Raw genomic sequence first — 12,220 nt, forward strand, 5'->3', positions numbered from 1 at the left:
TTTCCTATTTACATGTATTACATTTAAATAAAATGTTGCAATAACCTAAACTCACAACTTACAATACATCACCACACTATAGCACATAACTGGGATGGCCAAACCACGGCCCGTGGGCCAACTGCCCGCTGCCTGTTATAAAATGGCCCCTCGGGAATTAAAAATAATAATTTACTTACATACTTAAATATGGCTTGAGCATATTTCTAATAAATTACATTGTGTGTACATTGCACATGCTAGTTTTAATACTACATATCAACTAAATTCAGTGAAATTATCTCTGTCTCAAACCTCTTGGCACAGAAATCAATATTTTACTATTTCTGCCTGTATGGTGCGTTACTTGATAATATTAGGCAAATTCATATCTTACATTTACATTTGAATCATAATCTTTTAAAGCTAGGGTTGGTTTAGCAAGAGATGTTGGATTTAAAAACATGATCCAACCTAAAAACCCAGCTCAGTGTTGCCAACTTCTTTCTTATGAAAGTAGCTAGCAGCACTATCTCCAAAAGTCCCTAAATCTCGTGAGAAAGTCTCCAAGTCCTCAACTCTGACAGTCCTTCCAGGCCTCCCTCCAAAACACTCCCCCAAAATGATCATAATGAATGTAAACAATCAACATGGCTTTTATTATTGTTGGTATAGCTGTTAAGCTAGCAGCTTGTAAAAGATTTAAAGATTTCATGGGCAGAATACATTATGGTAGACAGGTATGAAATGATTGGATGGGCTTATTACAGTCCTGTAACAGCTAAAGATACCTGATTTTTGTTTTGTCAGAGCACTGGATTCATTAATTGTGGTCAGGATGTAAAGAGCATTTTTACAAATGAAATATTTGTATAAGATTACCAACCTGTGGGTGCTTAGGCCATGATCAGGGACCAATATTTGGCAATCGGCCTTTTCTGCCTGATTCAATTTGACCTATTTACAGATGTATACATCACAAAGTGGGCACTTTGAGTTTAAAAGCATTGAATTCATTCAAACTAAATTCAAAGGAGTCAAATACAGAAATACTTTTTGTAATATATGGCCACACCAATAAACTACTGTAATGTCTGTTTACAGACTACTGTTTAGTAGTCTTGCATAGTTAATTTGATAGAAAATGTATTTTCCATGGCACAGTGGGTTTAGGTAGAAACTGATTTCTTTCTGATTGCTTGGCTCGTGATTCCTTATTTTTTTCTGTAAAAGGCCCACAATAAAAAAAACATCTGTCCACCCCTGCCCTATAATAACTACTATACTATGTTGTTATGGCTAGTTACTCATCATTATGAGGGTAATATTGCATTGTCACAAGGATATTTGTCTATCTTGCTCTGATCTGACCTTCAAAAAGAATGAGATGCAACAAAAACAGAAATCTGTGTTTTAAAATCTCAAGTAAATTGGAAGTTATTTTCCCCCCAAAGCGCCTGTATTACGCTCAAGAACAATAAGTGTGGACTGAGGTCTGTGGGTAATAAATAATATTAATAAACAAAATGCTGTCAGCAGCAGTGGCCGGGTAACCCACGTGACTTTAGTGTCACATGACAACGCCCTGTTAAAGCTATTTTGCTAACGCTAACAAAATGGCAGCATTCTTACAGTGGAGAAAATTCGTCTTCTTTGACAAAGACACGGTGAAGGACCCTGTGGATAATGGGAAAAACTTTGTTCTTCCACACGGAATATCGGCTTGTGACTCCGGCCGCGGTCATATTGTTCTGGGAGATATCCTTCAACAGCACTGCTTAGCTAGCTCAGCTAATGCTAGTCTAGGTTGCAGGCAGCTGATGCTAGTCACGACTCAGCAAATGTGAAAGCAAACCTCCAACAGAGGTAAGCTGGGACCTGTTTTTGGAATGAATAAGTTAGCCTGAACAGTAACGAAGCAGTCGGCTGAAGACTGCGCGGTGCTGCCAGGCTATGTTCCGTGTTGTGGTACTGGAAACAGCGTCACACCAAACTCTGTTCTGTGTATATATATATATATATACACACACACAGTTAAGTGTGGACTGGACCTGCTGTCAGCTAAACAACACCACACGTTACTTAACGGGACACTTCATGAGTGTTTGGAAGCTACTCTCCATGTCGGTCCATATTCTACACACTGAACAGGCACACGCTTCATGACTTGCATTAGTATTGATACATCTGCAGTGCTTTACTGGTAACTAGGCCAGTTTTTTTCAGTGTGGCGCCGCGCTATCATTACTGAATCATTTGGACAAAATAGTACTTTGCATGCTGATGCAGAGGATATATTCGGTCTCTTGCATCATGCCATGCATGCACAGCTTTTGTATTTTTAGATACAAAATATTACTTACAGAAATACTTTATTATATAATTGGTCAGCAGGGTAAGAATTGAAAGTTTTAACTGAAGTGTCATGAACATTGCATACATGTCATCGCTTTCTACAACTATACATAATTGTTCTTAACCACTACAATGTTACATATGGATGGCAAGATCTGGCTTTTGACCCGCTCCCTGCAGTTGACATCTTTTCAGGCCTACAAGTTGCGGGTAACGCATCTCTACCAGCTGAAGCAGCACAGCATCCTTGTGTCAGTGGGGCAGGATGAACAAGGAATAAACCCTCTAGTAAGTGAGCGCTTCTTCACAGAACCTTAAAACACCGAGCAATTTTGGCAACGACTTGAACGGACCACCACTAAAATGAATCTGTACTTGTTTTTCAGGTAAAGGTCTGGAACCTTGAAAAGAGAGACAGTGGAAATCCTCTGTGCACTAGGATTTTCCCCGCAATTCCCGGCAACAAACCGACAGAAGTGTCTTGCCTCAGTGTACATGAAAACCTCAACTTCATGGCTATTGGTAAGGCACAAAGAAATGGCCTGCTCTCTGCCATTCGACAGCTTGGCCTCCCAATTTATAGTGGTTGTTGTGTTGCTTGATAGGCTTCACAGACGGCAGCGTGGTTTTAACTAAAGGTGACATCACCAGAGATCGTCACAGTAAAACTCTGACTCTTCATGAGGGAACCAGCCCAGTCACAGGCCTCGCTTTCCGCCAGGTGGCAAAGGTCACCCATCTGTTTGTTGCCACTCTGGAGAAAGTCCATGTAAGTCTGATCACTCCCAGAACATATAACTGTTTCTGTGACTCTTCTCTAGATGCAGTCTGACCTCCTGTCCTCTTCCTGCCCAGTGCTACACCCTGTCTATCAAGGAGTACGCTAAAGTAGAGCTGGACACACACGGCTGTGCGCTGCGCTGCTCCTCCCTGGCAGATCCCTCCCAGGACTCCCAGTTCATTGTGGCCGGTGAGGAATGCGTGTACCTGTACCAACCCGATGAACGAGGGCCCTGCTTCGCCTTTGATGGACACAAGCTGTTGGCGCACTGGCACCGCGGATATCTGTTTTTACTCATTAGGGATGCCAAGTCGCCCAACAAGTAAGGATAACACTGAATGCATTGGATGAAGGTGTACAGGAAAGCCTTCATCTTCACCAATTTGACAACACATGTGCAGCTTTTTAAAAAGAAATCTGCAAATTAGAAAACAACCAAATAGAGAAACACACTGCAAAGAGCACACAACAGTACGGGGCCTGTTTCCAAGGGACACTAAAAAGTGACGCACACGGCTGGGACACGCTGCTTGATGGCATGATTTTTGGCTTATGAAGTTATTGAAGTCTGCTATCCGTCAGTGGTTTTGGAAAATTATGTTTTAATTGTTTGGGTAATTTAACATGGTGATCACATGATTCTGACATTATTGCAGATATCTGCTGTTAGTCTAGCATTAGCCTTTTGATTCTTATCATCCTGCCAATTTATATAATCTGACCAAATGCACACAATTAATTGTGAAACAGGCTAATGTTGTGTTAGCTGGGAACGTTCAAGGATGAAAATGTATACTGCAAATTGTTTAATGACTGGTGTTAAACAAGTCAAAATAAGTCGTGTTTTGACGTCATGAATCATAATTTAAAATGTATATCGTAATAACGAACAGGCAGCCTTTTGGTAATTGTTAACTGATAAATATATTAAGCAAAGTTTATAGCTAGCTGACACAACGTTGGCCTGTTTCACACAGCTGTGTGTTCATCAGACACAGGGAGAGACACTATAGCTAGGACCAAACTGTAAGACAGGCTGAGGCTTTAATAGTTCACACAGTAACAACAAATACATTACACATATTGCAGCAAATTCAAAGATGCATTATAGTAACTGTACAGCAAGCTCAACAAAAGAAAGCAGCAGCAGCAGTTGTTGTATGTTGTTTTTCACATGTTTCCTTCCATAAAATCAATTTCTCCTGACTGTTAACGGCTCCAGTCCAGTGTCCAATGTACAGTGTTCATTTAAACAGCCAGTAATAGTTATGAGGTGGATCTGTTAATTAACTATTACCTTCCTCTTGCATGATGGATACATTGCAGTTTCTCTTCAACCATTATTCTAAGTTCAGCAGTAGAAACACTTTTTAAATTTTAAATTGGTGCCACTTTATGCAAATCAAATTAACTGCGGCTGGGCTCATTTTTTAGGTATTATTCTGCTAAATTGTTAAGTGTTTTAACACATAATTGTGTTTCACTGGCGGTAATAGTGGCAGGTAAGGTAAATAACACTTTGAATGTTACAGACAGGTCACACTATTAGAATAAGTGAGTGTCATTAACAAAAATATCTATTTACTGTGATCTTGTGTCAGCTGAATTTGATGTAAAAGTATAATAGTAAATGAGGATTTGGGGAGTTTTTCTAATCTGAATCGAGGGTGGAAGGACAGACGGTGTTGTATGCTGTACAGATAGTATATATATGTTTGATACTGGGCTAAAGAAATAAAATGGACTTGGCTTTGTTGTAAAAGAAGAAACTATTCCATGTAAACAGTGTGTCAAACAGAGCTTGTTATTCAACACTGTCTTGAAAACGTGCTGTGCAACACCAGTGAGGTGATGTTATGCCAGAGGTGAGGAGATGAAATTTTAGTCGAGCAGTTGATGAGCAACTTCCCAAAGTCTCACTGTTTCCTATGAGACCTTTGACAGGGTTGTTCTTCTACTCAGGACAGAGTTTGGTAGCAGCTCTCCATCAGACAAGCAGCTTCTGACCATCTATGACCTGGACAACAAGTTCATCGCCTACAGTGCCTCCTTTGACGACGTCGTAGATGTGGTGGCAGAGTGGGGCTCGTTCTACATCCTCACCAGAGATGGAAGAATGTCTGTTCTTCAGGAGAAAGACACACAGACCAAACTGGAGGTGAGTCCAGAGTGGAAGGCCCTACTGCACAAGCAGGAACAGTAATGAAAAGTTCGGTCCTTTTATAAATCAAATGGATCAGGGAGCAGTCTTGACTCCTCCTTGTTTGTCTCTTAAGATGCTGTTTAAGAAGAATCTATTTGTAATGGCCATAAACCTGGCTAAGAGCCAGCACCTGGACAGTGACGGGCTGTCGGAGATCTTCAGACAGTACGGGGACCACCTTTACCTTAAGGGAGACCATGACGGGGCCATCCAGCAGTACATCCGGTAATTGCATCACTAAACATTTTCCAGTGCTGAAACTGTTGTCTAAGGTTGGATGTTAAATGTCAGGGTTCAACGTTCATTTTCTCTTGCCTGCTTGGGCAAGTGGGTCAGAAATCTACATGCCCAGAGTCAATCTTTAGCGCTGATCAAATAACAACAAAGACCAAAATTAATTGTCATGTTTAATCTTTATTGAAGTAAATTAATATGCCACCCAACTGAACTGCTGTTTCCAGGATGATCCAAAGACTCTCTTGCACTTCAGCCAATACATTTTGTCTTTACCTGCTGCCATTTTTCTCTTGAATGCCCAATTCAGGGAATTCCAGTGAGAAGGAAGGCTCACTCCTCATCTCTCAGAGAGAGAGAGCCATGATGATGATTCTGTGGTCTTAATTCATTTACAATGTCACTTGGCTGTTAAACTTATTGCTGTAAAATCGCCCAGCTGTCAGAGACTGGATTGCTGATCACTCTCCCCATTGATAAAACCACTTTTAAAACATCACTCTCTTTTCCCACAGCACCATTGGGAAACTGGAGCCATCGTATGTCATCAGGAAATTCTTGGACGCGCAGAGGATCCACAACCTGACCGCATATCTGCAGGCCCTGCACAGACAGTCACTGGCCAACGCAGACCACACCACACTGCTGCTGAACTGTTACACCAAGCTGAAGGACAGCTCCAAGCTGGAGGAGTTCATTAAGGTGACTGACCAGTAGGAGTAAGGGATGAACTACTAAGTGTTTTCCATCAGAGAACCGATGGGCTGCAGTAACAATACAACACATAGTTTAAAGGTTACTTTCTTAACAATCAGGTCACTAATTGCTGCCATATAACACCATTGTCCTCCTGCTCCGTATTTCAACAGAGTAGTGAAAGTGAGGTCCACTTCGATGTTGAGATCGCCATCAAAGTTCTTCGGCAGGCCGGTTACCACAGCCATGCTGTCTTCTTGGCTGAGAAACACATGCACCATGAATGGTACCTGAAGATCCAGCTGGAAGACCTTAAGGTGAAGAAACATGCAAATACCATCCAATATTCTTTTTTCCCTGTTATGATTTCCAACAAATGTCCCACACCTTCCTCTGAGTTAGAACTCAGAGGAAGGTGATTGTCTAATCAGGTGATTGTTGTCGGTGTGAACACAAACTGCCAGTAGCCAAAGCAGGTGTGCAGTGCTGTCTGAAGTTTGACTGATGTTTCATCAAGTAGTTAAGCTGTGAGGTTGTCAGCTGTAAGACCTGTGAGGAGACCCAAGCTCAGCTCCTGTGTCTTGTTGCCACCTGCTATTTAATGTGAAGGGGGTTAGCCCCGAAGTTAGCAACAACTCTGGCTCAGGCTCACTTAAGGTGGACTGACCCTTAAGGTGGACCGGCTATTCTCCTTTAAGTAATGAGCCGCTCCTCTGAGTTTAGCACAGCTCCTTTTTTAAAGTTTTTAATATTTCTTTAAACTGTTTGACTGTCGGCATTAATTGGTCAAAATACTTATTGACGGTTAATGGTGAAATGGTTAAATATTAATATCCCTTCTTCAAACCATCTTTCATTTCATCTGGACAAACTTGGTTCTTACAATGATACACTCGGGACCAACTTCAGTGTACATGGCAGTAAAAGAAAATCTAACATGGAAAATGAAGCAGTTCAAGCTACTTTCTACATGAATATAAAATGTCTTTAACCACACATTCATTAGGTTTGGTTGGCCTACACAACAGTCTTAGAACAGGCAATTTTATTGCAGCAGTGAGAGCTGAAACATTGTTTCAGAAAACTGTTAGAAAATTAATTGACACTTTGCCAAATATCACATCATTTAGATGAGCAGCCATTAAAATTACCAACATGGATACAGTTTAATATGCAAGTCTCTTCCTAAATTTCAATCTTCATTCATCCAACTAACTGCATATATGAATATATTAATATCAAGCAAAATGCTTTACATAGTCTCAAGTCAACCTGGTTTTGGATTGCAATAGGTTTATTGTAACAGGTGGTGGCGAGCATCCTTCACTCATTATAGTCATTATTTAAGGCTTCAACGGCAAAATGTACAGTCTTTATCCTTTCAGAACATTTGTATCTCGCTGCTCTCCATCTCACTCACTCCTGTCTGAATGAAAACAAGCATCGCTTCAACAGATACATTAAGCCGTTATGATTCCCTCCAAAACCCAGAACTATCAGGAAGGGCTGCGTTACATTGGACGTCTGCCTTTTGAACAAGCTGAGAGCAACATGAAGCGTTACGGCAAAACACTGATGCACCATGTTCCTGAAGGCACCACGCTGCTTCTGAAGGGTTTATGCACCAACTACCAACCCAGTGGAGAAGCTGCTGAAAGAGACAGCCTGGGTAGGGGTCGGGCCAACAAGGTCAGTCTGCAGGGCTTCTGGTTTTCTTTGTGTTTAATAAGAAACTCCTGTCATTTTCATGTGATTTTCTTATGCCTGTCCATATTTGATTTGTTATAAGGCCAACTCCGAGGAATTCATCCCAATTTTTGCCAACAACCCTCGGGAGCTGAAAGCCTTCCTGGAACACATGATGGAGGTGGACTCCCGTTGTCCCCAGGGAGTGTATGACACACTGCTGGAGCTCCGGCTACAAGACTGGGCGCACGAACAGGACCCTGTGGTCAGTCCATAATGCGCAAACTAGCTATTAATCCTTACACATATACAGTCAGGGCCATACGTATTTGGACTGTGACACAACTTTTCTAATTTTTCCTCTTTACACGACTCCAATGGATTTAAAATGAATCAGTCAATATGTGGTTGGAGTGTAGACTTTAAGCTTTAAATCAATGCATATAACAAAGAAATCACAATAACCATTTAGGAATTACAGCCATTTTTACACAGCCCCCCACATTTTCAGAGGCTCAAAAGTAATTGGACAAACTAACATAATTGTGAATATAATCATTATTTTTAATACTTGGAGGAAAAGCCTTTGCAGGCAATGATTGCCTGAAGTCTGGCACCATAGACATCACCAAACGGTGAGTTTCCTCCCTTGAGATGCTTTGCCAGACCTTTCACTGCAGCCTCCTTCAGCTGCTGCCTGTTTGTGGGTCTTTCTGCCATTAGTTTTATCTTAAGTAGGTGAAAAGCCTGCTCACTTGGGTTGAGATCAGGTGATTGACTTAGCCATTGAAGAATATTCCTTTGCCTTGAAAAGCTCTTGGGTTATTTTCACATTATCTTTTGGGTCATAATCCATCTGCACTGTGAGGCGCCGTCCAATCAGTTTTGTAGTATCAGGCTGAATCTGAGCAGATAGTTTAGCCTTAAACACCTCAGAACTCATCCTGCTGCTTATATCAGCTGTGACATCACCAATGAACACCAGTGACCCAGTTCTATTGGCAGCCATACATGCCCATCCAAAGCACTGCCTCCACCATATTAAATAGATGATGTGGTTTGTTTCAGATCATGAGCCGTTCCTTTCCTTCTCCACACTTCTCTCTTCCCATCATTCTGGTACAAGTTAATCTTCGTTTCATCTGCCCAAAGAATCTTTTTCCAAAACTGGTCAGGCTTTGTCAGATGTTTTCTGGCAAAGTCTAATCGGGCCTTCCTGTTCTTCAGTGTTACCAGTGGTTTGCACCCTCTGTATTTAGATTCATGAAGGCGTCTCTTGATTGTAGATTTTGACAATGATGCGTCTACATCCTCCAGAGTGTTCTTGACTTCAGTAGATGTTATGAAGGGGTTTTTCTTCACCAAGGTAAGAATTCTGCAACCATCCACTTATGATGTCTTCTGTGGTCTTCTGGGCCTTTTGGTGTTGGTGAGCTTGCCAGTGCATTCCTTCTTTTGAAGAATGTACCAAACTGTTTATTTGGCCAATCCGAATGTTTCTGCTATCTGACTGATAGGTTTAAGTTATTTTTCAACCTAACAATGGCCTCTTTCACTTGCATTGACATCTTTGTGGTCCGCATGCTGAGAGTTCCAAGGACCAGCTACCAACTGCAAATTCTGAAATTTTGAATCCTGAAGTCTGCATCATTTGTCATGAAATAGTGACAGAATAGGCCACATCTGGCCATGAAACTGTCAGACAGCTGTCCAATTACTTTTGAGCCTCTGAAAATGTGGGGGGGCTGTGTAAAAGTGGTCGTAATTCCTAAATGGTTATTGCGATATTTTTGTTATATCCATTGAATTAAAGCTGAAAGTCTACACTTTCAGCTTTAGTTTCAAATCCATTGAGTCGTGTAGAGGCAAAATTTGAAAGATTGTGTCACAGTCCAAATACTTATGGCCTGACTGTATATATAATACATACAGGTTGCTGTAGCAGATCGCTGTGTGGTTATGCCAATCCCAAAAAATTCGAAGGCTTTGCAGAAATTTAGTTTAACCAGGGAAAAATCATTTAAACTTTTTTTACTGATTCATATGTTTGGTAGAGGAAAAAAGTCCTGCAGGGGGAAGCCGTGTCCCTGTTGAGGAGTGACAGCACTGTGTTCGATAAGGCCCTGGTCCTCTGCCAGATGCACAACTTCAAAGAAGGCGTCCTCTACCTTTATGAGAAGGGTAAACTGTAAGTGAGAGAACAGTGTATGAATATGTATGAATGTACCTATATATAAATATCTATCTACATGATTTGCATTCTTGTGCAGGTACCAGCAGATTATGCACTACCACATGCAGAATGAGGAGTATGGGAAAGTGGTAGAGGCCTGCCAGCGCTATGGGGATCAAGAGGGTTGCCTATGGGAGCAGGCATTGGGATACTTTGCCAGGAAAGAAGAGGACTGCAAGGCCTACATCAGTGAGGTCCTACTTCACATAGACCAAAACAACCTGATGCCTCCATTACTTGGTTAGCTGCTGGACGTTTTACTTAATGCTGCGTGCGATCCTCTTTGGGTTTTGAGATTTCTTAGCGTCGGTAAGATGTTGTTTGAAAAGAAGCACATGATTACAGCCATGCTTTTTCTTCTGCCGTAGTGGTGCAAACACTGGCACACAACTCGACAGCCACTCTCTCCGTCATCAAGGACTACCTCATCAATAAGCTGCAGAGGGAGAGCCAGCAGATAGAGGACGATGAACGCAAAATCCACCAGTACCGTGACGAAACGGCTCACCTCCGCTCTGAGATCCAGGAGCTCAAAACCAGGTGGGTTACATATGTATCATTCCCAAGTATTTAATTGATTATCACCTAGATAATATGACTGTAGATCTTTGTATTTCTACACAGTGCCAAGATATTCCAGAAGACCAAGTGTAACATGTGCAACAGCCCCCTGGAGCTGCCGTCTGTTCATTTCCTGTGCAGCCACTCCTTCCACCAACACTGCTTCGAAAGCTACGCCGAGAGCGAGGCTGAGTGCCCAACATGCACTCCAGAAAACCGCAAAGTCATGGACATGCTGCGTGCCCAGGACCAGAAACGCGACCTGCATGACCACTTCAACAGACAGGTGACAATACTTGAGCTTTGACTGGAAGAAACGATAGAAGTTGCGTGTTCACCCTCTAAACACTCTTGGAATGTTTGAGTTAATGCAAATTCTTGTCTTCTCTATGGTTTTCAGTTACGCAGCTCTAATGATGGTTTCTCTGTCGTGGCTGACTATTTTGGTCGAGGAGTGTTCAACAAACTGACTCTGGTCACCGACCCACCTGGCAGCAAAACCGTCGGGAGCCTGGAAGTGAACCTGCAGAGAGACCTTCTCGTCCACACCAAGAGAAATTGCTGAAAAGCTCAGCTTGTGATGACTGTTTGAATCCTACCTGAGCAGGCACTTTGTGTGCAGCCTCACATCAGGACAGCCTCTCCACCATATGCTTTGCCGCTTCACGCTGGGGTGCCACTTTATTTAGCAGTGAATGCAGCTGCCTGCTTTTAGAAGCTGGGATGTACCTATTTGCATTGTGTTTCTAGTCATGAAGCACTGGGGACTGTATAAATGTACTTTAGTTAAAAACATGTAATACTGTCTTAAACCTTGCTGAATCACACCTTTTTGAGAATTTTTCTTTCGATGCATTTGCTTGTACTAATAATAAATCTTGCACATAACACTCAAAAATAGGTTAACTGTCTCTCATTGATGAAATTGTCTGATGTCTGCCACTCTAACTTGAGGATTCAAATTGTGAATAAAATCATTATTAAGTGAATTTCTTGATATAGCATTGTCTGTGGGTTATGGGTCATATGATGAAATCATATATTACATTACTATATGATTATCATATCATATCACATCACATGAACAGTTGTCAACTATGACATACAGGATATGTATTTCTGCTGAGTGTTACTTGTGCTGGCTCTTCAGAACAACACCTGTTCAAACCCTGTTCTGTGATGCACTTGGAGAAATGCACACTGGTCCATGAACTTGAAGGTCCACTTTTGTGCTTATACCAAGTGATACCTTAATGTAGGTCTATCTTCTCTTGCTGCTGTGTTGTTTTTATCTGTGTTTTTGATGGTAGACATTTTTTTTTCTTCAAAAGCTTAACGGGTTTCTCCATTATTAGTCACAATGAGAGAGGCCTTTCTTGATCTTTGCAAAGATAAGATTATTCATTCCTTTTAAATGTCATGGAAGAGTCATATTTATGCACATAAGTTGAACTATAACACATTTTACATCTTCTTACTGCTTTAGATAGAA

The 12,220-nt window shown here is 41.5% G+C and overlaps 1 protein-coding gene across 1 annotated transcript; it reads left to right on the forward strand.

Moving 5' to 3' along the window:
* Window positions 1–1,559: 1,559 nt before the first annotated feature.
* Window positions 1,560–11,717, forward strand: vps11 (VPS11 core subunit of CORVET and HOPS complexes). Its single transcript, XM_076102215.1, has 16 exons — window positions 1,560–1,737; window positions 2,474–2,622; window positions 2,721–2,856; window positions 2,940–3,103; window positions 3,190–3,437; window positions 5,078–5,273; window positions 5,392–5,543; window positions 6,068–6,254; window positions 6,422–6,565; window positions 7,740–7,937; window positions 8,038–8,199; window positions 9,989–10,122; window positions 10,205–10,407; window positions 10,536–10,707; window positions 10,792–11,014; window positions 11,129–11,717. The coding sequence occupies exons 1-16, from the start codon at window positions 1,596–1,598 to the stop codon at window positions 11,291–11,293; spliced, it is 2,775 nt and encodes a 924-aa protein (XP_075958330.1). The 5' UTR covers window positions 1,560–1,595; the 3' UTR covers window positions 11,294–11,717.
* The last annotated feature ends 503 nt before the right edge of the window (window positions 11,718–12,220 follow it).

Source organism: Anarhichas minor, unplaced genomic scaffold (assembly GCF_050575085.1).
Source record: "Anarhichas minor isolate MPS153535 unplaced genomic scaffold, ASM5057508v1 ptg000027l, whole genome shotgun sequence".
NCBI lineage: Eukaryota > Metazoa > Chordata > Actinopteri > Perciformes > Anarhichadidae > Anarhichas > Anarhichas minor.